Source organism: Seriola aureovittata, chromosome 1 (assembly GCF_021018895.1).
Source record: "Seriola aureovittata isolate HTS-2021-v1 ecotype China chromosome 1, ASM2101889v1, whole genome shotgun sequence".
NCBI lineage: Eukaryota > Metazoa > Chordata > Actinopteri > Carangiformes > Carangidae > Seriola > Seriola aureovittata.
Window position 1 is genome coordinate 4794832 of NC_079364.1, and position 26872 is coordinate 4821703.

The 26872-nt window shown below is 42.2% G+C and overlaps 1 protein-coding gene across 2 annotated transcripts in view; it reads right to left on the reverse strand.

Annotated features, from left to right (window-relative positions):
• Positions 1-26872, reverse strand: part of mpped2a (metallophosphoesterase domain containing 2a) — a 67751-nt gene that overhangs the window by 13803 nt on the left and 27076 nt on the right. For both annotated transcript variants that reach the window (XM_056379569.1, XM_056379577.1), the window contains exon 4: positions 22620-22845. In XM_056379569.1, coding sequence (XP_056235544.1) covers positions 22620-22845 — 226 coding nt within the window. The remainder of the gene's footprint in view (positions 1-22619; positions 22846-26872) is intronic.

A 26872-nucleotide genomic window follows, 5' to 3' on the forward strand; every position in this document is an offset into this window, starting at 1 on the left:
CAATGAACCGCATGTGACTTACATTCCATTAATTACTAAAAGCGTCTTTTTAAAATTATTTTCTGACATGGGGCGCCTCGGCTTTGTTTCTCTTTACAGCTTTCACACTAGTTGGCTTTCTTTGTCACAGCCAGATGAAGAGGAAACTAAAATCATTAATGAAGACCACTGCAAGCTGTTAAATGACATTACTGCTTTGATTATATTGGCGCTTGTCTGCTCCGCGGTGTGGAATTACTCTCCTCACCGGGATTATGAGAAAGAAAAGCAGCAGGTTCTCACAGAGCCCTGTCAAAAGGCCGGGAGCACACCCTGCCTTGTCCTAACATGACAGGCCAAGTAGTCTTTGCTGCAGAGGTCAAAGGTCAAAGGGGAGTTACGAGGAGGGGGCGTTAAAGGCAACAGGAAGGGCCAACAGGGTCAATCCAGTGCGGATCCGCGGTACTCTGTTCGTGGTTATTGTCTCGACCTTACAACGAGTGGATGTTAGCGAGGACACAAAGACGCGGTGTCGACAATGGGCACAGGAAAGCACACAAACTGGCATTGTTAGGCTCATGGGTTTGTATACAAAGAGCCGGAACACAGACAAAATAAAACACACAAGGCTGCACAGGGCAGCGCGTACAAAAGGAGCCAGGGAGTTGTGCAGATGCACCAGTGAAATATAAACCGAAAAAATACCAAGTTAATACGAAATGCAAGTATTTCTACAAGGAATGCAAACAAGAGTCATTCGACAAAAAAATTAATCAACAACAACCTTGACAATAATAAAAAAAATTGATAATAGAAATTGAAGAGTTCTCAGCTGCAGCCTCCGAACGGGCCGATAAATCTTTCTATTCTGCCTTAAATCTGACGTGTTCCTTTCAGTATTTTTCCTAAATAGACCTGAGTTTTGTTTCTATTGTTGGTTGTCTGCCTGACACTGATCGCTGAACAGAGGTCACAGCTTCCCCACCTTTTTATTTACGACGCTACATCCCTGCTGACACCTGGGTGTTCCTACCACCACCGTGGTGGGTCTAAATCCAGCGAGTGGAGATAAGCAGAGAGTCCCCCCGTCCTTGCCACTGAAACTGTGCAGAGGTCAGCAGGAAGGAAGGGAAGTGCTGCGGGACGATGTGAATGCTATCACCGCCGAGCAGAAACCAGTAGGTAGGCTGCCCTTCTGTTTATGGAGCTGTCGTTACCGCCGTGATTGATGGCTCGCTACAGACAATCCACATCTCCCACATGAGCCACACGGTGCGGTGGGAGACGAAATGTGTGCGAGGGTGTTTGTGTGTGTGTGTGTGTGTGTGTGTGTGTGGAGAGGACTGGAAAAAAAAAACACTACTTAGAAATCCAGTTGCAGCCGTGGTGAATGTTAAGTCCATTTTCCAGAGAGCTCTGATATTCTGTGATGTTCTTGTTGTCCTACACTGTAAAATCATCGTAATCAGTTCAACGAAATCAGCTCATCTTTTATCATTAACTTTATGTAATTAGAGAAGTTTGCCAGTTTCGATTAAAGTCCGCTCTAATTAAATAACTCAATCGAATCCAGTTTAACAAAAATATTAAGAACTCGTCCACTTAGCTCAAAATTTTCGTATGCAGACACCCAGATATCTGATCTTTATTCTGCACGTCTTTATTCCACGTGATTTCTGAACCTGGGATCTTTTTCCCCTTTCAGACGCTGATGTTGGGCAATAAGGTCTGGCTCATTCCACCTCGTCCTACAGGTTCTGGATGGGGTCGAGGTCACAGCTCTGTGCAGGTCTGTCAAGTTCTTTAAGACCATACTCTTTATAAAAAACAACAACAACAAAAAAAAGAACATGTTTCTTTGGAGCTGGCAGTGTGCTCGGGGGCATTGTCGTACTGAAACAGGAAAGGGCCTTCCCCAAACTGTTGCCACAACGTTGGAAGCAGACTATTGTCTAAAATATAATTGTGCGCTGTAGCTATAAGATTTCCCTTTACGGGAACTAAGGGAGTCGAAGCATGAAAAACAGCCCCAGAGCCAAAGCAACCAAACCTATGTGTGAGGAGAGGTGTCCAGACGGGTAACCTCACCCTCTGTGATGTGCTCTGTACCAAACTAGACGTGTTGGCTGCTTTCAGAGGATGTGAACTGCGAAAAACAGAACTTCGTGAACAGTCTGATTGAGCCTTTGCCTCGTCTTTTCCCATTTCACTCCATCTTAAATCATTCATGTTTTCTTCCTTCTAAAACTTGCAAGAAAACTCACAGCAGAGCTTGGCCCTCTTTTCTCTCTATCAAAAAACCTTTGAGCACTTAGCATCTCCAGTGTCGTGTCCAGGCTTGTTGTCATTGATGGTATTACTTATTCATCTGAGCTTTTTACATCTTACTGAATTCAGCAGCACCAGCACTTAAGTTGGTGACCTTTCACACCCAGCTCTACAGAAAATAATGGCCAGGACAGCGAGGCACACTCTGAGCTGAAGTCTATGTTTAGGTTCAGCTAATGCAAGGGCTGGCACACCTCAGGCCACAGGAGCTGGGGACACAGGGCTTCCTCTGCTTTTCAAATATTTATCCCCTCAAAGCGTGAGACACAGCATGGGACGGAAAACAAGATGGAGTCCTGCTGAGCCCAGGATCTGCCAGTGTACACACAAATACACCAGGACAAACACAGCAGAGAAAAAACAAACAGATGGGCAGATTCAGATGTCAGAGACATACACGTGCTCCCCTCGTAACCGCAGCATTGATAATGACAGAAACTCACTGCTGCCTGTCTGCTGGAGGAGCGGCCCGCAGGTTTAGCATCTCCTCTGTTGAATGAGCAGGTAGCCTGAGGTCGGGTTCAGGAGGGGGAGCAAGGGGACCGTCTGCTGACAGGCCGCCTTTACTACCCGGCTGGTAGCTGTGCCATCTTGGGCTCCCTTCCAGGGAATTGTGATTGCATTTTATAGCCTCGAGCAGACTCCTCATGTCATGTATTCCTCCTCATGTCGCAGACATCTGGCTGGCTCTGGGCTCTCCTAGTCCCCCCTTGTGCACCATGCTGTGCTGGATCGTTTGATTAAGCCTGTATCACTTGTAATCAGACTCAGGGCTCCACCCCCCCCCCCATACCTGCAGAATGGCTTCTTAACTGCACATAAGCCACATAACAACAACTGCATCCTGAGTTTTGCTTCTCTAATTTGACATATTTTCAGTTTGAACAGGAAGTATGGGAAGGACATAAGATAGGGTTTTTAAGGATTACTTCCCCCATAAAGGAACAATCACTGTACCATTTCAAAGTTGCAAGGTGCGAGGTTTAATGTGCTGTTGTGGTAATCCCTGTCTATCTGCCTCTTCTGATTCCAAACAATCAAACAAACCTAAAATATAATCTACATCACGTCCTGAGTGACGGGTTTTACCCTGAAAAAAGACCAACAAACCGCATCATCTGCCCCTTATCTCAGAAAACTCAACTTCTTACAACTAAAATGAATATTTCTCAAATATGTACTTTTATTTACATACTTATTATATAACAACTGCACAGATAAGTTAATTGACAACAGCCACCACGGATCCCACTTATCAAATAACAATCTTCACAAAACATCTTATCGGAAGTGAATGTCAACAAGAAACAGGGGACCTATTGTTATCCATCTATCTATCTGTAAGTTTAACATTGTGAATATTGTTTTAATATCATTAAGGTTGAGATTATGTTTTTCCTGTGGCTGCACATCTCTTTCCATAGTTTTTTCTTCAAGGTCTTTTGTTTGATTTAAACGTGAGCAAATAAATAAAAATCGAATTCCGGTTTAAAACATTTTATTTTTATAACCTTCCATGCTGGTTGAATCACTATTCTTTTAACACACTGTGCACAAATTGATGACAAGCCACCAAACAGAGTAGGATGAACTCCTGCTATTCATTCGCACTCGCTAACCTGTTAAATTGTGAGCAGCATGGAACCTATTTATTACCCCTTGCTCACCTGCCCCCATCACTAAGCTATTCATTATCAAGGTGACTAACCTGCACAGCCATTATCTGCGATGCTATTCATAACCCGTTAGTTAGCGCAGGTACGCTGTTAACGGGCGACGTGCCATTAATTCTGCAGGTACAAAGAGAGACGTGACCCCGTTTCAGGAAGCCGCGGTGAGCCGGTGCACCGCCATCACACGGCCTTGGTGTGTTTAACAGGCCTCATAGGGGAAAGAGACTTACAGTGTGTTTACACAGTGGCATCTCTGAGCTGGTATTAATAATAGAGCCACTTAGCATTCAGAGGCACTGGTCTCGGCCACGCTGTTTGTTTCACAGGTCATTAAATTTATGCCGCAGCCCTAATGTTCATTACAGCAGCAAGCTGGCCAGGGGTCTGTAACACTCGCTCACTGTCTTTAATCCCCCGCTGTATTCCTAACGCCGGCTTTCTTTTCATCCCTCGCTCACTCTCCCTCTCTCGCATCTCAGTCCATTTGCCTGACAACAATCTTTTCCTGGTTTAATTAAAAAGGATTGTGCTAGTGTTTCCAGGTTTCTTGTCTCTCCCCCCAGCCTCACACACATACAGGTGAAAAGCATCATTTCAAACGAGCGCCTAGACAAATATTTTAGCACGGAACAAATGTCTGTGTATTAGAAGAACTGCACTCCTCAGATGTGTAATTTCTTCCACCTGGTGAGGCCAGTTTTACCAGTTTCACCTTCGTTGGCGATGCTGGCAAGCGGAAGCTGAATCCGTGTTCAGGCTTAACGGCTGGTAATTCCACTTCCACTGTGAACAAACCAAAGTCGCTGTGCTGCACGCTAGCGTTGGCTGGAGGTCAAAATGACGGACAAAAGGCTCACACAATGTGAAAACTCATTAGGTAGCTTTACAAGAATTTTAGAGAAATGCCCCAACTGGAAAACAGCAGGGATTTATAAACGCTAACAAGGACAAATGAAGAAATTAGTTAAGGATACTGGCAGGATCCTTTCTATTTTTGATGGTTATTATTTTTCTTTAAGATCGTTTATCTTCTCATCTTGTACCGCTATTCTCCACTCTTCTATTTAAGCCTTTATTCTTTGCCTTTCCATCAGTCTGAACCGTCACAAATCTCAAAAAACATGAACATGCTACAACCGAAAGCAGCAAAACACAGCAGCCCTGGCGAGATTTAAATGGACGGACAAGGTGGGGGTGGGTGGGGTGGTGGGGAACACACAATGTAAATCAACAGTGTGGATTTTTGTTGCAGCCACAAACAGCAGCCTGGTCCCACAGGTTGCAAACCGCCAAACAAATCCCTTCATTATTCCTTAATGCGACTGATTATTCTCTTTAGAGGAAAAAAAAAATACTGCCACACAGTTCTGCAGGAGAAAACACAAACACTTTAAGGACCGAGCAAACACTCCGTTTAATCTAATTAATCCTCTTGGAAATGTAGCACACTTTGAAGGCCGAGTGTAGCCGCTGGAGGAAAACTACAGCGGTTGAACCGCAGAGGAAAACAGAAAGGATTCCTGACAGGAAGAAGTTTTTCTTGGGTCAGGTACCAACTGTTTCTGCCAACAGTGCTCTCAACCATTTAGATACCCAAACTAACTTCATGTCAAGAAATCCAAGGATGAAATACATAAAGATTAAAGCTAAGACTCAAATCTGTTTTCTGAGTAGAACACCTTTATCAGCGTCTGCATATTCGTTTTCCTTTCTGAGTGAATATTTGAAAACTTCATCAAAAAACAAAAGCTGTGAATGTGCTGCAACTGCAACCGTAATCATATGTGCCGATGTTGCAGCGGTACCCGTGTTGTGACTTTTGGTGAATTAACCCCAAAACCTGAAGCTTCCGTCTTCAGTCTGCAGAGACGCAGTCTGAAATGACTTCAGTACAACACGGCAATAAAGACATGGTCTATTCCACTGCTGCAGGAATCGTCCCATCCATCACGATTAAGTTAGGAGTGAAGACAACGGCGGTTAGAGTTGTTCTGATACCTGAACGACACAGAGTACTGATCCAATACCACTGTGTTGACAATTTTTAACAGCTGTGCATCACTAACCCTGTATGGATGTGATATGATTGATGTGATTGTGGTATGACTTGGCTCAGGTTAAACCCTCTGGAAAACATTAACAAATACACGAATGACATAGAATCTTTCTTTTATTATCCAACTTTGACTAAAAAAATAAATCTAGTAATAAAGAACACCGCCTACACTAGACGTCCTAGCGCCACTCCTCCAAATTAAAGCCTCACATACTGTGCACGTTGCCTTTTTACTGGTGCAACTTTAACAGTGTTTCGCTAGCAGCTAACAGCTAAAACAGTACCTGGCTGTGGCTGCAAAGCACAACTTCCTGTTCAGGCTACTCTTTTAGAGCAGCAAAGAAGAACTGATTTACGGGAAAACCGCGGCTTTATCTGGATGTGAAACTCTACAGTTTGTTAATACAAGACATGGTGTCAGATCAGTGCACAGACATGTCTACTGATTCAGTATTTTCGGCAGCACTGGAACAACTCCAGTTCTGTTATATAGCTCTCACGGAGCATTAGCCTCGTTAGACATTTCTCAGATGCACTGAATCCTTAAATGCTTAAACTTCATCCCCTCTAACATAAAAACACTCGAATCACTAACAACAAACCAGCAGGAAACTAACTAACTACTAAATCAAAACTGACTAGGTGAGAAGAACAGGACGATAAAAGCAGCTACATCCTCCGAGAGCTGAATTCTTTTGAAGCCAACAAATTTGACACTTAAGTGGTTTTCTAATGTTGGCAAATGTTAGCAATTTGAAATGCGTATGAGGCTCCTTGCAAGCATTCCTGTCCTCTCTGAAATGTTTCTTGTCCATCCCATCTATTTGCTGATAATAAAAGGTTAAAAATGTCAAAAGGATAACAACAAAAACACAATAAAAAATTGAAAGATAAGAATATAGAAAACGAAAAATTATTTTACAAAGTGTTGTTCATAAGATTGAAATGATACTGAACTCTTCTCCAGAGATCTCCTCTTTAGGAAGTAGATGATCTCACCATCTGTGTGTGTGTGTGTGTGTGTGTGTCTGTCATTACGTGCATCTGTCGTCCCCTCTGCCCGCTCCAGCCTGAGCCTGAACGTTTGCAGTGGAGGATCAGAGGCTCTGCAGAGCGTCGAGTCGTGTGGCTCTCTAATTAAAGCTGACGCTGCCACTGAAGCTCGCCAGCCACGGGGTCAAAGGTCACCACACAACCACTGACACGAGCAGGTAGCCAGCTACTGTGAAACAGGCTGAAAAGGCAGGCCGCCCTCATCAGCAGTCTCTCTTCCATTCCTCCACCTCCTTAACCTGTTCTCCTCCCGCTCAAGCTTCTTCTTTCCTTCCTCCATTTCCCTTCTCCTTTCTTCTCCTCTCCGAATTTTGTCTCGTCAAGCAGCCTCCACACATTTATCCATTCAATGACAAGGGACAGAAAGAAATGAGACAGAAGAGAAAAGGAGGAAGGAGGAGAGGGAGGGGAGGAAGAGGTGAGGCTTTCCAAAAGCAGCTACAGAACATCTATAGGAAACTCGCACTTCAGAGCCCTTTCAGCGTGATGAAAGAGCGGGGACGCCACTCCGAAAGCACAAGGCCATCATTGGAGGGCCAAACATGTCAGTTAGGGGCAACACACACTACACTACACTCCTCTGTGAACCTTTCATATCCGTTCACCGGAAGAAAGGTAGCGCTGTTGACCTTTGCATGTCTGTTCTTTTAGAGCAAAGTGGAACCTGACCTTGGTGTGTTTTCTTGGAGAAGAAAAAAGGTCTTCGAGGACGCTGGTGGTTGAGTCGGAGGGAGCAACTGTGCCGAAGGAAGTCATTTTTCATGCTTACATAAAAGGAAGAAAAGGTCTCAACCACAGTGCAGAAGAGTCCCTTGATGTATTTGGTCAGGTACACGGGAACCAGGGCTTACAAACAGAAGTCACATGGACTCGGAGGTCTCTTGTTTACTGGTCAGACTCGTAGCAGCGCGTCAAACCCTCCGGGGGTCACACACTGCAGCCTGCAGAGAAGGCCAGTCCGCGGTGTTGTCACTGCGACCTCATCTAACGCCGTTTTCAGGCTTTATTATTTGTGCCGTTTGGTTTTTCCCGAGAACGAGAAAACGGCTGGTTATCGCATGTCAACATCCACCTCCTCCTCCTGCCCAGAAACCCCGGAGCTTTTGGGCTGTTTCCTGGAGTTGATTGCGTTTACATGCTCACTACTAACAAACTGCGCTGCTGTTCTCTTTCATGTTGTTTATTTGATACGGACACACACAATGGATGCACACAGAGAAAACTGAATACACAATTGTAACGTGTTGTATCAGATGTGTTTATAGCTCATGTTAATTTGAAACACGTATACCAAGCAGAGCTTTTGCATCAGCACGAAGACAGAAAATACACAGTTTAACACATGTAGCAAGAAATAAGGGTAAAATGTCAAAATTATATCTTATATTTAAAAATATAAACAACTTAAAACTTCTAATGAAAAAAATTAGAGGTGTGCGAGAAATAAATAATAATCAGAAATTATAAAATCATGCAAACTATGAATCTGACCGGCCATTCAGTGAAAGATTTTCTCTAGTTTGATTCAACAGACACATTGTGTTGGCATCAAAAAAGTACAATACCCGTTCCCCCAGGTGTCATCTAGGTCAGAACTTTGCAGAAATGAAGATCAGACATTCAGGAAAATGACAAAAGCTCAACCAAGCTCTGAATCAGAATCCAAGAAGCTGACAAAATAAAAACAAACCCTGGCCAGAAACACGTCAACGTCTCCAACCAGAATTAGCTGAAGGTGAGACGCATCACCTTTTAGCCTGCCATTAAGTGTCTCGCTGCCGCAGATGGACGTGCGTTTCTCACACCCGTGAAGAAAATCAAGGGCATCCAAATAAAAAGATGGAAACCATATTAGGTGACGAGAGGCAGGCGACTCGCACAGCTGCCATCTCTGCACATTTATATCACAACACACAGACAAACAGTAACAATTTACTGAAAAACAAGTCCTGTTATTTTAGGATTTTCCACAAGTGTGGTCACACAAGAGAGAGACAAGACGGCGTTCCTTATCTGTCTTTACTGACCTCATCGAAGGGACGAGGCCGACGACGTGTCAGACGACGTGTCAGACGGGGTCGGCCGAGGTCTCACACTCTCAAACACGCACACACAAACGCAGACATGCAAACCGACAGGAACAATTACCTTCCAGCTGGAGGCTCCGTGTGTGCTGTAACCAAAGTCTGTCCACACCGCCAGCGACAAACACCGACCTGACCTCAGAGCAGCGCTAACACCAGAGCAGAAACACAAACACAGCGGTCTCTCTCCGTTATGTCACACCATTACTTTTAGTCACAGAGCAATCAGCTGTTGGTTTATATTATAGTCCAGATGAGAAACCTCACAGAAGACATAAACAGGTCAAAGACTTTAAGTGATTCGTTATCCTCCCCCCGATAACGCTGCGAGACGAGCAGAGCGGGAGGTCAGACTTACCTACAAATGTCAAAATCAAGAATGAATTTATACTTTGAACTAAATCAGCCACATTAATGAAACGATTCCCCGACGTAAAAAAAGACACAAACGCTTCAACCGAAGGAACACTGCATCTCTTCAATCCAAAAATAACGATCAATACAGTCCGAAATCCTGACGTCTGGAGATGTTTTCAAATCAATACCAAACTAAATGACTAATCTGTCTTTTATTGGATCCAGGACACAAGTGTCAAGAAAATGTCAACACAATTCTCAACGTGTCTTGATTTGCAATTGGGTAGAAAGTGATTGAACACGGAACAGAACAAAGCAAAGGGGAAAAAAAACAAAGCAGGATTTTAGGATTTTTCCCTGCTGGAAGAATTGCTTTTGTTTCCTTGTGTAGAAAAATATATTTGACAACAAAACTCATGACTCTTGAACAAGGCAACACCAGAATAAATGACTTATTAAACTGGATCATTTCTTTTTTGTGTGTGTGTGTGTGTGCAGGAGATCTCACGCTGTGGTCTGGATCCAGAGCAGGATTTTGGCTGCGTCAGCCCTTTTCAAGGCCCAGCAGTGTTTGATGGAGCTGCCGGCCGTCGTGCGGCAGACCTCTGCCTGCCTGGCCAGTGAATGATGCACATAAGGCCACGGAGGAGAGCTTTATTAAACGACGGCGAGGACCCATCACTCTCTCTCTGACATATTGGGGGCTCATCTCGGGGTGGGGGTGGGTGGTGCGCCAGGACGAGTCAGGGAGATGTGAAACATTTAACACACCTCTGTGAGGACGTACAGGGCGTGTTTGTCGGTTTCCAGTATGTTGCACTTTTTGATTTTGACTGTTTCATATTTTTGTTGCATAACGGCCATTCGAGAAACAAGCCTGTGTTTGTGCATATGCACCTGTGTGTGTGTGTGTGTGTGTGTGCAGGGTGAGTCATTTAGCAGCCAACACTGTGAGCCGTCATGCTGCAGAGAGTGAGGGCGCGATGACAAATCCATCACTTAACCCTCTCATTCACCCCCCTGACATACACCGCAAAACCCTTTATATCAACCCCCCCCCCCCCAACACTCCTCCTCCCTCCAAGCCTTCATCACCAGTTGCGGGAGGCTCCATACAGTCTGAATCTCCCCACATCTGTAACCTGACGACCACCTGCAGCTCCCATGGGCGCACCAAGCTAACAACCACGTGCACATACAATCTAACACACACACACACACACACACACACACACACACACACACACACACACACACACACACACACACACACACACACACACACACACACACACACAGCAGTGTCCACCACAATCCGGCCCCTTTAACAGATGCTCCGCTCCGTTAAGTAAAGGTGTCACATTTTAACATCAATAAATCATTATCTCATTAGTTCTGAAATATTACTGTAATTAATGTGACACTGCTGTCAGACTGAAAACACTTCATTTCAAAAAAAGTTGAGTTGGAAAACTGTAAAAAGAAAAATCTGCCTTAGTTCTAGCTTGACAAACATCTTTAATTTGTTTATCTGATCACATTTCAAATTGTAATCCTCCATCTGGGACAGACAAGTTACAAAAATGCATCTCCACTATAAAACACTCTTTTTAAAAATCTTTTTTGTGTGTGTGTGTTTTTATCTTTATTTATACAATTTTCATTGATTAATTGATGAGTGATCAGGCTGGTCTGTACCTGAGGAAACTAAAAACCATGACTGAGAACAGTCAGTTGTTTGATGCAAGGTTAATTTGCCAAATTAAAACAAATTGTGTCCTAACGACTCCTAATGACGGCCTTTAAAATACTAATAATAGTTAATTGTTCATGCCTGTTTCATGTTGGTCATGTTTGAGGATGGAACTAAAAATTATTTATTAATCAATTAACGGTTTTGTTTGTAACACGTCAGAAAACAGTAAAAGATATCCATTATAGTTTCCCCATTACCTGTTTTAACTGACCATCAAAAGATTTGCAGTTTACTGACGTATAAGCTGCAGATTCATTTTCTGTTGATCAACTACTTGACTAATTATTTTGATCATCACTCACATTTAATTTTTTCTGGACAAAAATAAACTAAAAGAGAAAGAGGTTGTAAACAGACATTACACAAATACCATTACTCTTCATTTTCTAATTTGATATTTCGCATTGTAAAACTTGGATGGCGAATGTTTAATTGGAAAAAAAAGGAAAGAAATCCACATTTCCCTCTGATACAAGGTTTCGATCACAACGTGACATTATGCAGGTTCAGGAAGTTTCACCGAACGATCCGTCTGCAGAGTTAAAGAGACGAGGGCAGAGCGAACACGAAGCCCTTGACTTTTCGGTGACGGACATTTGTCAGGGCCCATTGCCTCATTGGAGGTAGCGCTGCCATGTGCTCACACTCTGACTGACAGAGAAAACAGTGTGTGTGTGTGTGTGTGTGTGTGTGTGTGTGTGTGTGTGTGTGTGTGTGTGTGTGGTGGGCAGGCAGCCAACACAAACTGACAGAGGCTGGCGCCGGCGAAGAGGTGACTTAGGGGTGATTAAGCTAAAAGCAGCCGACACAAATGTCAGACCTCAGCGACGTGGACAGATGAAAACAACATGAAGTTAAAAATGTCTGGACTCACTTTCACTCACGTGTCGTAGAGCTGTCCAAATACATCGGAGTTTTAAAAAGAAGCTCATAGTAGCACAGACAAAGTTACTGAATTAATCCAAAGATCACGCCGATGTTTTTCCCTTTGGAACAAAAAGCAAGTTTAGGAGTTGAAGTTGTGGAGTAAAAATTAACGACTTTGTAATTATCACAGAAGTATAAAAATCCTTCAGCGTTATGAATTATTTTTATTGTCATACTAAATATCATAACCTGCCCTGTATTGGGATGTATGTAGAGGTAACAGTCGAAATGGCTCTGGTCTTTATAATCTCTCAAATATTCAAAAGCTGCAAGAAAAATTACAGGAAAAGTTGATTAATATCAACAAAATGAAATATGCATTGAATCAGATCATATGTTTGGGTTGTGATTAACATCTTTAGGACATGGAAATATTTTCTTTTTGACATTTTAACGTAATTTAATGTAATTCAATGTAAATTCAGACCTGCAGATTTGAAAACAGACGTTTTGTCACATGAATATTTGACTGTGGATGAATGAAGTCTGCATCAGCTCTGTGGATATTTTACGTCCAGTTAGAGAAGAAGAAAACTTCAATAGACAATAAGGGTCCAAATTAAGTCAACTTCTTTTTCCTTCTTTTGTTTCTTTGTGGTTTCAGGTTGTTTTGTTTCTGTCAGATTTATTCAGCGTTTTTATTTTGTTGTTCATAATGAAGAATTAAAAGAATATTGCGACTACTTAACCCAGTCTTTTAAAAGCGCCTTTTCCCAGAAGGAGAGGAACTGTGTGTGTGTGTGTGTGTGTGTGTAAAGGGTCAGGGGTGGTCCTTATTTTACAGCACCAGGATGTTCATTCAACAAAAGGCCATTTCCTGAGAGAGAAAGAGAGACAGAGATGGAAGACGGTAACAGGTCCTTCCTGCCATACACTACATGGACAAAAGTATGCGGACACCTGGACATTACACCCATATGCGATAGACGAGGATTCATTCCAAAACCATGAATTAATCTGCCTCTGCTCTTCTGTGAAGTCTTTCCAGAGGATCTTGGCAGCAGGGTTTTTGCTCCCATTCAGCCACAAGAGCACGAGTGAGTAAAGTCTGGCTCGTTCTACTTCACCTAAAAGAGGCGCTGGATGTGGTTGAGGTCCGTGCTCTGTGCAAGCCAGTAAACTTCTTCCAAGCCAAACTGGGAAAACTGTTTCTCTATGGGCCTTTGCTTTGTTCATGGGGGCATTTTCGTAGCGAAACGGGAACGGAAACACACGATCATCTAAAATACAACTGTATGTTTCAACATTAAGATTTTCATTAGCTGGAGCAAAAGTAAACAAAAGGCCATGTAGTGCAGACAAACAGTGAGAAAGAGAGAGAGACAGATGGATAGAAAGATGGGGAGAGGAGGGCAAAAGGAGACCAGCAGAAAACTCTCACAGATCTCTCCCCTCCTTCAAACAACAACAACTGAGGCTAAACATGCCGATATTCATACATCATCACTGTGTATCAGTACATCTCTTTCTCACACACTCACACACACACGCACGCACACACATGCACACACACACGCGCACGCACACACACGCACACACACACACACACACCTGACCTTTACAGTGAAAAATGAATAAATGAATAAAACTAAAATCTGCAAATGACAAATCTGCATTTGGCCCTGCGGGTTTCCTCTGAGGTGAGCTTCAGAGAGTCAAATGAGGGCAGTCGGATTTAATCTGCCGCCTCTGGAAGGCGCGCACGGACAAACAGAGACACACACGCAGAGACACACACACACACGAAAAAAAGCCAGCAGACTGATTTGCTGTGGAATAAACCAACAAAAACATTGATTGCCATTTCATTGGTTAACAGCAACCCAAGTAAGTACCAGTGTTTCCCCTTGTATTGCAAGAAAACAAAGGAAAATAAATAAATAATAATAATAATAGATTAAAAAGAAAGTATTTTATTATGTTATTTACCTAATTCACGTGCACTCGTTTCGTTTCAGCTCAGAGTCTCTGCTACGTTTTCCGGTTCATACACAGCTGATTTTCTCTGTTGCATCGTTTCACTGTGTGTGTCTTAGTCCCTCCACACGTGCGCGCGCACACACACACACACGCGCACACACACACACACACACACACACACATGCACGTAAAACCTGAGGCAACAGCTACAGAGAACTGATTTAACATAAAACAATGTATGATAACTGAAAAATGTCCATTACTGTTAAGTAGATACCCATCTATTTTATCTAAATAATAATTTCATCAATAACATCCTACGTGTTTTGGCTATTAGTTTTCGTTCTCAACCCACAATTGTCCTAGAGCACAAGGCTGTGGTCGGGGCATTTAAGTGCTTATACTGGCTCATAAAACACCAACTAGCCCACTACACAAACTCTTTGGGAATGTACCAAGACTTTTGTAAAAACACTGGGATCACTGGGAAATAAAATAAAATACAGCTTGTGACTTGTGTAATATAACTGCTTTAACCGTTTGTTTAGGTCCAAATGTTCTGTGATATTATAATAAACAAGAATAGGCGTAAAATGTAGTACATGGCCGAACAAGTATGAACTAGTGGCTGAAACTGGACCCATTAAGACTATGTGTTAACCAGCTGTTACTTCAAAGCTGCTCCTGTTTTTATAACTTTTCTCTGACAAAATCACCAAACACATAAGTTAAAGACAAAGACTGTGCTGTGATTTCAGCTGTATTTACTTGTAAAATAATCACTCGGAGAGAAAGTTAGTTCATGTCAGCTGCTGCGTGGTCAGCATAGAGGTGGTGCGCCTGCAGGGGGAAAGCCTAACCTCAACCTCATACGCAGGGAAATACAGGCGACTGTCTTCTATATAAAGTGGCTAAGGTTTGTCCAGAAAGTCCTTGTTCATACCAAATCATTTTGAAAGAGCAACGGACAGTGAGGAAACTCCCAACAGCCGATCAATGGTGCAAGTTCACCGCTCAGCAGGTCCGTTACATTCACGTTTATTGGGCCCCGCTGTTTCGCTCCGGCCAAAAATGTTATTATTATTAACAAACTTAACTCCGAGCACTGTGAAGAAAGAGGAGAGGAGAAATAGAGAAAAAAAAAGACAGGAAATGAAAAGAAAGTACAGGAGAGGAAAGGACAAGAGGCAGGGAGAAGAAAGCAAGAAAACGGAGAAGAGGACGATGGGAGGGAACGAAGAGAGAGGAGGAGAAGAACCAAGACAAGAGAAAAAAGAAAATTTGTGATGAGAAAGAAGTAGAAAGAAAAAATTAGATGAAGCGGGAGGAAGGGATGAGAGGATAGTGCCTTCACAGTGGATGAGGCAGAGGAGGAGAGAGGAGAGCTGAGGGCTGGGGAGGAGGCAGCAGGAGGAGCAGCAACAGTTTGACTTTCGAGTCAAGTTGTGGTCAAGTCCTGAATCACAAAACAGGTTAATCCCTACAGAGAGAGAGAGAGAGAGAGAGAGAGAGAGACAGAGAGAGAGGGAGAGGGAGGGAGAGAGAGAGGGAGGGAGAGAGAGAGAGAGAGGGAGAGGGAGAGGGAGAGGGAGGGAGAGAGAGAGAGAGAGAGAGGGAGGGAGGGAGAGAGAGACAGAGAGAGAGGGAGGGAGGGAGAGAGAGAGGGAGAGGGAGAGAGAGACAGAGAGAGAGGGAGAGAGAGAGAGAGAGAGAGAGAGAGAGAGAGAGAGAGAGAGAGAGAGAGAGAGAGAGAGAGAGAGAGTCTCCCTCTTCCCTGCTCATACCTCTCTGCTCTGAATCAGTCAGCAGCTTATCAGAGTCGGTAAAAGCAGCAGGATTCTTCACATATCTGTGACCAGCCTGCCGTCGCTCCGTCTGTATTTATGTCTGAGCTGAATATGTGAGAGTCTGTGCAGCAACTACTGATTATTTTCATTATTTATTTCAACTGACTCATAATTTAGTCCACAAAATATTGACGAATTCCACATCACAGAGCTCAAAACTGTGTCTTCAAAAGTCAAAACGTATTTGGTTTACAATGACGGGAACCAAACAAAGCAGCAAATATTTACATTGGAGAAAAGCAAATGATTTGGAATATTTTGGAGGGGAAATATGAAATAAATGATTGATCAATTATCGAAATTGCATGATGCACTGACTAATCTCTTCAGCATTAGTGTGGTGTATATTTTGCCAAATAAAAAATGTTTCCACCGCCACCTAAAGGGGTTATTCGTAACGTTTCTCTGTCGTCGGACGTGGTTTCTTGTCGGGAGCGGGTGTTGGCGATTGTCGCTTGACAAGAGCTTCGGCCACTTTTGCGTTTGAAAGACAAGAGGTTATAATACGTCCTCTGAGCAGCGCTGCGTCTTCGGGGCAGATTGGTGGCTACAGTGACGAGACGGACCGGGGCTAGCTGGTTAGCATGCTAACTTGTAGAAGAAAAGACGCGATAGATAGACAAGTGTTAACGTTGGCGTTGCTTTCCACCGCTGGACACAGCTCTTGGTGAGTAAGCAGCGCAGCGGAGAGTAACCAGCTGTTAATGCTAACGCTAGCTTTGTAGCAATAGCAAAACTTACAAATAGCTTCTTTAATCTCAAAATTAGAAAGATAAAATTATATACGGTGATACCATGTCCAGAACATATTTCAGTTTTATAGTTTATGAACTTAACACTTCAGATTAGTTTTCTGTTGGTCCGTCTTTGGGTTGTATCATCTAACATTTCAACAAAGATCTTAAGTGTTGTAAGTGTTTAACCTACAGCAAAAGGTGTCACATTACTGATCGACTGGAACGACTTTTTACCATTTACAAAGGGCAAAAAACTGAAATTCATATCCTGCATTAAAGCAGCAGATTAGAGACAGAAGATTAAAAAAAAAGAAGAGAAGATTAATTAATACATTAAATGGGTTTTAAAGTTCAGATAAAAAAGGAGTTAGGAGTTTTACTTTGCCTAAAATCTTGTTGTCTGGAGCAGAGGGAGTTAACGATGTGAATAAAATCCAAAGCTGTCAGGCTTCAAGAGACCTTCAGCCCCTCTTAGAGAGGTCTGATTGACAAGGTGCAGAAGCCTGCTCATCTTTCCACAGTGTGTGTGTGTGTGTGTGTGTGTGTGTGTGTGTGTGTGTGTGTGTGTGTGTGTGTGTGTGTGTGTGTGTGTGTGTGAGAGAGTGAGTGAGAGTGTGTGTGAGTATTGGGAGGGGAGGGTTAGGTATTCGGTCTGTTAAGCATCTGTCATTAAACAGTGTGTGTTGTGTGTCTTTCACGGTACACTGCTCTCACTCACACTGGGTCAGAACAGAGTTTAGGCCACAGCATCAGGAGCATTAGAAGGTATTAAAAATGTCTTGTAAAGTCACTTTAGCACCGGCTGATGTGAACATCTGGACATTGTCTTCAAGGTCTTAAACATTTTATAGCCAATTAGCCTATTGACAAATAATAGTAAACAACTATTTTTGATGATTGATTTTTCATTTGAGTCATTTATCAAACAAAAATTCAAAATATTTTCAAGTTTCAGTTTCTCAAATATGTGGAACTTCTGCTTTTGAATCTCTTCTGATCATAAAAAACAGGCAACAAGACAACGTCACCTTTGGCTTTTCATAGACAATCAATACAATAATCAGCAGCTTAATTGATGGAAAAATCCTTAGTTGCAGCCCTAGAAAATTTTAATCCACCCTGTTTGTTAATTATTCATATGACCTACTTATCCTGATAATGAAAACTCAAGGATTTTTCCTCATAGACTCTGTCTTATTTACTCAAGACATGTTCATGTTCATGTTTCAGTGGCTGGATTTTGTAGTTTTCAAGAATCTGAATGACTTGTTTCAGCTGGAGGTGGAAACAGTTAAAATTACAGAATGATGGCGATAATGAAATTACATTTTCTCACAGCTCTACAGCTCAACTCACATCTCTCATAAATTAAACATTAAACATTAGCGCACAGTTTTGTTTTGGGGGGAAATGTAAAGACATTTTTGACTGATTAAAGTTTTGCCATAATGGCCATGTAATTCTTTACTTAACTGAAAATGTTTTATGAAAGTAAAGAAAAATGCAATTTTTGACCCACTAATAACAACAACACAATTAAAGCAAAGTAATTTAAGGAAGTCTAATCTAATCTAGTCTTATCATGCAATTTTCCTTTCAACAGTTTCTTTTTCTTTTTTTTTTAGATAATTGTTTCCTCAAATACTCTGGTGAGATTAATTAACTGCTGCAACCTGTTGGCACAATTTCAATGTGAACACATATTTAAGTAACCAAACAGCTAATGCCGGTGAGAAAGCCTGGCCTTGTTCAAACCCACATCGATCCCTGAAGAGTTGAGTTCAGAACTGACTTTAATTTCTCAGTTTTAGGAGATAAAAAAGTTGAGACTAGCGGCAAGGTAGAGTGCAGGTTTTTACTGATATGATGTGAAAACAAGTCTCCTTTACTCGCCCACAGTCGGACCTAATGAGAGGCCATGAGAAACAGATGTGTCAAAAATCCTTTAAGGAAAAACTTGTTGCACAGAACCAGTGGTCGATTGATCTTTCTGCTGTAAAACGGCCTCATGCTGAACTGACAACGTGCTGCAGATAATTATGAAATGGATTGTGTTTGAAAACCGCTGCAGCAGAATGTCATTTTTATCCATGAGACCTTTAAAAACAGACATTCAAATGATGGATTCGTGAAAAAAATAATGGCAACGGTGGGAGCAGCGATGGAAAGAAGGGTGTAATGTTGCTAATCAGTCAGTTGGTGCAGAGGATTTCCCTCCATCTTGAACACATGGAAACCTGCACCTGCCTCGTCGTGTGTAAACAGCTGTGACCTGCTGCTTCGCAACGATTTCCAGGAGATATCAAAACTTTAGAGACCTGCCTGCTCCTGTAGTACAAGTCTGACTAATTGATCCAGCAATTAGTGGGGTTTTTTTTGTTTAATTTGTTTAAAACAATTAATTATTTTAGTGGATTTAATGAACAGTGGAGGAGATGTAAAGAGAATATTAAAGTTGTGTTTTTCCACTGTGCTGATGATTATCTACGTGCTGTGTTTTATGTAGTGGTGTTCGGGGAGACTGCATGCGGATAAGAGTTTTGTTAAAAAGTAGGAACAAGCTGATTTTTCATCTTACAGAGAGAAGGATTCAAAAAGCAGAAATCTTTTTCTTTTTTTTTTTTTTTTTTTTTTTAAAGCAGCTCTTTAGGACAAAAAAAAAAATCAAAGTTGATCTCTTGAAAGAAGAAGTGGAAAGAAACAAGGAAACAGCCTTTTGATGGCATTTTGTTTTTGGCGTTGACATTTTTCAGTTTGAGCTGGACCCAGGTGGGACGCAACGAGTTCTGAAATGTTCAAAGTTTTAAAATTTGTGGCATTTAAGGTTAAAAATAAAAAAGAAATGACTTTTGGTTGGTATTTACCTGTACAAATCAGTGACCAAAAATACTCTACAATACATTTTCTACCAAAAGGATAATGGCATATTGTGAAAAAATAAGACCCTAAAGTTGTTAAATCCCCATAAGTGGAGCATAATGAAACACATTAAAGGTCCCACATTGTATAAAGGTAGATTTCCATGTCTTCTTTGATTATAGATCAGGTCTAGGTTCTATATTAATACTGTGAAAGTATCAAAGCCTCAGGCCACAGAGAAATGCACACAGCCTGTATTCAGAAACTGAGCCTTAAAACCAGCCGTTAGGACTTCTGCAATTTTGTGATGTCACAACAAAACAGTCAACGCTCTCAGACGTGACCCAAGCCCCGCCCACCTGGACCCACCATCCAACCTTGTAGGATTTGGTTTCTCTGAGTGTTTTACCTGAAATCTGCTATATTTTTTTTATCAGATCACTCAGAAAACAGTCAGCCAATCAGAAGAGAGGCTCAGAGCCTCCTCTCTTCTGATTGGCTCACCGACCTGTTGTTGCTAGAGCTCCAGAGAGAAGCCTGAGAGAGGAGATGTAAAACTAAATCGGTACTACAGATGGTTTTTGGTTCTTAAAACCACAAATATATCTTCTTATGGATAAACACTTCAAATAAAACACAGGAAAAGTGTAAAATATGGAGCTTTAACTTGTTGTTATACAGGCAGCACTTTGTGAGGCATCACTGATTCATATAACATTTGTGAGGAAAATATTACACTTAACATCATGGACTTGATTGCTGTAGTTACAACTTGTCAGTGTAAAATTCAACATGCAACTGGGCGATGAGCTTATAAAGCAGGAGGCAGTTTTACAGCTGAAACTACCAAACAGTATATGGAGCAGTTAGACCAAACACCTAAAGGATTATCCACTGTTTTCCTGTTTGGGCACATGAATCAATAATTAAACACTAAAAAGGAAGAAAATTAGTATTTATAGTACAGATACTTAGCTTTAAGCTTAGTTTTTGAACTACTTTCTCACTTTGTAAATACATTTTTTTGCTCACACTATTAAGTTTTGAAAGCAGGATTTTACTACCATCTCTACCCCTGAATGTGACTTTAATTGTGGCTTTAAAGCAGCAACAGAACAGACCACTGCAGCTACAGCAGCGTTTATCAGGTGGTAGTTACACGCTACATTTCCTGAGTGATGCTGTCGCGTTCCCGCTTGCAGCGGCAGACCACTGAGGGCTCGGAGGAGCTCGGCCACCCAGGCGGCGAGCTGGCGAGCTGTTGATGAAGTGAGGGGTCATTGCAGGGCTAAGTGAGACCTCACAGTGGACAGGCAGGCCAGACCTCAGGCCACGGTGGCATATGGGTGTGAAGGAGGTGAGGAAGCTGAGGAGAGGTGGAGGGGGGGGGGGGGGCAGCCAAGCTGTCCACTCCGCCTCTCATGAGACCCCCAGCTGTCACAACAGACACTTACCAGCCCTCACACTAAACACCCACCAGGGAAAGGGGGGGGGTGGGGGGTAGCATCCTTCCTCTTTCAAACAGAAGGATGGAAAAGAGGAAGGATGGAGGGAAAAGAGAGCGTAATCTCTTCTTCCTGCTGCTGTGATGTCTGAGGAATGCTGGGATCTGCCCCCGCCACCTCCCCGCTCCTGTCCTCAGCCACTTCTGAAGCCAGGCTGCAAACCTGCTAATTATAGCCGCTAAAGGATGAAGGTGTGACCTAAATAGTTATTTTAAGTCTGGAGCACACTTGTGAGAACCACTGTGCAGAGAGAGCCGAGGCAGTCGCAGCAGGACGGGGGTTGGGGGGGTGGGGTGGGGCTGCAGAGTAGGCGAGCCGAGCTCAGACTGCAACACTGTTCAGATACTGTAAGACGACGACAGTTCAGAGTGAACTACAGCTTTGTCTCTATCATCCATCAGAGTAAATGTAAGATAAAACATTAAAAGTTTTGAGACAATATAAAAGACTAAAACTTACATGACTTACTCCACTACAAATTGTGACAGTGATAAATATCATACTCACTGATGACTGAGTAGGATGATAACGACTGGACGTACTGCAGGTTTTAAATTACGCTGTTGCTTTAATGTACTGTTTACCCTATGTGGTAAACTTTAGCATATGACTAATATGTTTATCTATGTTTTTTTTAATGTTTTCTTTGTATGTTCTGTGTATCTGATGTGTTTCATGTACCTGCAGCTGAAAGTTATACAGCAGTAATATCAGTCTCCTTTAAAAAGTTTTATCTGAATTAAAATAGGCGGCTGTACAAACCTCAACCGGTTTTGTATCTTCATGTTTTACAAGATACAACAAAATGTATACAATTTTATGTGATATGTAAAAAGACTGGATTTTGTTGTTGCTTTTAGAACAAACAGGTTTTTTATACACAGCCATAAAACTAGAGTTTCTTGCTTCTAGTTACGGTTTACAGTTTACAGAGAAATGACACTAATTCACAAACACAGATTCTGAAATTTTCTGAATAAAACTGCATGAGAGCTTATACATCAATAAGCACAGCAGTGAGTTTTCTTCCATCATGACTACAAGTATTTCCTCTGCACGAACACTTCTCTCTTTAACAACACTCCCGCCAGTCTCTGACTGTTGAATACACGCTGCTTACACCGTTCCCCCGACCTAACACACTCTCCCCCTCCAGCGTTTCTTCTTTCCACACCTGAGAGCCCACTGACAGTGTCCCGGTACCACGCGTATCACTTAACCTCGTGTCAAAACACAGGTGTAATGTAAACCCAGGGAGCAGGCGAAGGTCCTGAGCTCATAAAAGACTGTGCGAGCTGGGAATAGCACCCTGCATGTAAGAGAGGCCCCTCGCCGAGAGCGTACAGCAGAGTACCGAGTTACTGCAGAGATGGGAGCTGGAGAACGGCCAGACACTGACACTGACAGAGGGGAAGACACACCTTCACCTCAGGGATCCACAGCACAACGAGGCAGAAATGTGACTCAGCGGTTATGAAAGACAGACAGTGACAGTTTAGGATGGAAGGTAAAAGAAAGAGGACAGTTGGTGCTCTTACCATGGCGTCCCGTATATCCGGAATCCCTTAATGGTGACGTCCGAGTCCTGCAGGTACACACAGTTTGTGAGGAGCGACTGGACATTGTCAAAGTCCTCTGGTTTGAGCTTGGAGACTGAGGGGAATCGGTAGTAATCCTGCTTGACCAGCTCAGCCATAAAGTCCTTATCAAAGGTCAGCTCGTGGTTCCCGGCGATCACCACTTTAAATTCATATGGAAGGCCACCTAGAAGAGACAAGAGAGACCGGGGAGAGGAGAAGGTGGTGAGCTGAAGGTCAGAATCCACATCCACATGTTGAGCTTTGCAGAACTTTCTTCTCATACTCAACAGGGTTCTCGTTGGCCAAGGATTTCTTCCTCTGACCTAAGCTGAAACAAACCCATTTGACAAAGAATACCTGGAAGATCCAGTATGTAGCTGCCAATGTCAGTTTTGTGCACAAGCCAACTGAACTGAACTGAACTGAACTGACCGGTTACATGATACGAGTGTTGACAGTTTTTGAGCAGGAATATCCACCATAAATTTAGTTTTTTTTCATAATTAATCAGCTGCTGAAACTGTTTAAACAGTTAAAACTCTAAGATAAACTCAAACTTCTTACATCGAAGCTAAATTCTTATGAACGTGATGACGCCTGAAGTGTCACACGACGACCAATAAGCTGTGTTTTCCTTGGTTTCCTAGGTTTGATCAATATTTAATCCAACACCAGTTTTGCACAGATCCTGTCCAAGAAAAAATGTAATATCCTGTGTCCTAGCTCCTTGTTAGGGTTGCATAATGCGCTGTGTTTTATTATCATTGTAATAAAAGTCAAAGTAATGTGAAATTATAGGAAATATAAGCATCAAGTGAATTCATACTGAGAACTATTTCAATCGTTCCTTCAACTGAAAAATTAGCAATTAACGATTCTCTTAACCCAGAAGTGATTCAGCATTTCTGAGAAATTGAGACTTAATGAGGCAGATGCACAAAGTTTGACTTGTACATTTTTCTGAATCTGTATTTTTTCATATTTTACCGAACGTGGTCAAACTAGTAAAGCATATCACTGAGTGTACATGGACTCTACAGAATATGTGTTTCTAAAGGTGTTAAATTAACTATAACCAAATTATTCTTTACATGCAACAAATTCTTCACACTGCAGATTTTGTCCCATTTTGTGCAGCTCTGCTCTCCTTCAAGGCAGAGCTGTATTTTATAAAATCACAAACGTGTTGTACTTCCCACCTGGTCCGTGTATTTCTACAGAAACAGCATGTTGTCTTAATATTTTTGTACATGGAGCACAGACACCGTCAGACGCTCGCCTGTATATCTAACCCTGAGCACAGATCAGGACTGGAGAGAAAACTCCCGATAAGTGGAGGGGAAAAATACCCTCCATTCAGAGGTTACAACCACAGCTGACGGCTCTGCTTGACCCCAGCGGACCACCGTCCATCTCTGCAGACACCAGGCGGCTGGAAAAGGCATGAACCTGAACTAAATACAGAAGAACATCTATTACGTTTCTCATCCCCTCATCTTTCAACTTCTGCTGTGCCCTTTTCGCTCTCCTCAGTTCCCCTTCGCCATCAAGAAACTGCCTTACTACTTTATTCCAGCTGATTGAGCACTCAACGAAAGGGTCTGGCCTTCATCACCCTTCCACTCTCGCTCTCTATTTCTCCTTTTTCGTTTTTTTAGGCTTCCTGTTGATTTTGTTCCAGTCGTCCTTCAGTCCTTCCTGTCTTTTTTTTCAGCCTGCTCTGTAGATGCTGCACAGACTAATCCACAGGCTAATTTTATGTGTACACCCCCAACCTAGGCGGTATAGTTTACATCAGGGCTGCAATTAAACATGTTTTCATTATCGCTTAATCAACCGATCATTTTCTCTGTTAATCGTTGGGTCTCAAAAATGTCAGAAAATAGCAACAATTTCCAATAACAAAGTGCTGCCATCTAATATCGCTGTGGCTCAGGAGGTAGTGGTTCAATTCCCGGCTCCTCCAGACCACATTTCAAAGTGTCGTCGGGCAAGATACTGAATTTCTGGTAGAGGAGTGAGCTGTGCGGATGTGTTAATGGGGTTTCCAATGTAAAGCGCCTCAAGTGGTCGATAAGTTTATTAATTACAATTTAATTGCTTGTTTGGTCTGATCAACAGTCCGACAAAACACAAAGATTTTTGTTCAGTGTCAAATAAAACAAAAAAAAGCAGTAACTCCTCACAAGAAAGAAGTTGAACCAGGAATGTGCCCAAAATACTCAAGTTCAAATGTTGTCTTCAACCAACAGCTTCCGAGCTATGCTAATGAATCCATCCTGATTATTAGCACATTTGTGAACATATGTTCATATTGTTTGGCTGACATTCTGTAATACAGGGCTGTCAGGATACTCAATATACTGCATGGACCCAATGTTGTGCTGTTGCCATGTGTTTTTGTTTTCATTTTATGAACCGAACGCAGCTTCGCAGACTGGAAACGCTCATGTTTGGATTGATCACAGTCAACAATCACCAACAGATGGAAGCCTGTGTGAATGTGAACCTTACTAAGTCTCTAAACACGAGTGGGGGAAACTTGCAAACCGTGATTTTACAGGATCCCCCGACATATTTATGGAGAGAAACTATACAAAAAGCACTGAATGGTATGAAACCCTCACACATACACTGCAGGATTACTGGACCGATTTACAATTGAGACGCCTACATCCACCTACAACACAGAGTTTGACTGGCAGGAAGGTATTCAGCTCACCAACATTAGCTGCTCCCATTGTTCACGAGGTGCTTTTGTCCATTTGTTGCTCTGTGTTGTGTGTTGCTGTGGCCGGTAACAGCCGGTTGTGGTAGAAGCCATGAAGGAAAATTGAATAAAATGTCGAATAAAGAATCCAATAAGACATTTCTTTTTTTTTTTTTTTTAAATAAAAAGACGCTTTCAGCTTGTGATAGACAGTGAAAGAAAATGTGTAACTGCAGTGTTCACTTGTGAAGTCAAGTTCACAATCTGAGATAAAACTAATAGAAAGTGAATACACGAGAACTGAGTCAAAATGCACCGGCTCAATGCAGAGACATTAAAAATTTCACTGCATCCATCTCAAGTGTGTGTGTGTGCGAGTGTGTGAGTGTGTGAGGGAGAAAGTGTGTGTTCTCTAATGCTGAAAATGAAAGAATCATGGTTGCCTGGTCTATAAGTTTCATTCCCGCTGCTCTAAATTAGCTCTTGTCGCGTCTCAGGATCATAAATTCCAGGCTAACCTTATATGAGAGCGCCGTCTCTCAGTCCCCCAGCACTCTAACTGGATCACGCATCCATTTACACACATACACACTCACACCAAAGCGAATCATCCTCTCCAACACCAGGCTGGGAAAAGGTGGCGAAAACATAATTACCATCAAACAACTCCATCTCCATTACTCCACTGGGAATTTTTACTGCTTTTTATTGCCACCATGATACGTCCTACAGAGGCGTGGTGCAGCGATACACCTAGATTTATTTTGTATTCTTCCCCCCACAAAAGGGGGATATGAAAGAGAGCAAGAAAATCAAAACAGAGCTCTGAAGAACGAGAACTGTGTGTGTGCAGAGAAATGTTTTGTCATACCTCTCAAGAATGCAGACTTTCATTTGTCATCGGTTTAACATAAAAAAAAAAAAAACCCATCAGAAAACGTGTTTTTCCACAACGTACCACTAAAAATACACTCGTTCCAACCAGGAGTTTAATAGAAAATCACACTCTACATGATGATTTAAAGTGGTGAATATCTTAGATAATTAAATTGTCACCTCCCCCTCCATCTCCTCTCTTGTCTTCTCATATTAATCCTTGAGGAAATATGGTGGAACTGAATCAACACGTTTTGTAATTAGTGCAGAAGCAGCGAATACGCACTGGTTCTATAAAACAAACCTCTACTTATCAATCAATATTTAGATATTTGGATGATGTCGAAAACACCGCGAGGTAAAAAAAAAAAACGCACCTGACAAACTGTCAAATTCACAAAAAACAACATCTGCCAAGAAAAACTTCAAAACTTTTGAAAGCCAAAATACAGTGAATTCAAAAAGTGTTCAGACCCGTTCACTTTTTTCAGTTCATGCTGCAACCATGTGCTAAAAGTATTCAGAGGCTTTACTCAGTGCTCAGTTGAAGCACCTTTGGCAGTGATGACAGCATCAAGTCTTCTTTGGTATAAGTTACAAGCTTGAACATCTGGATTTGGGGATT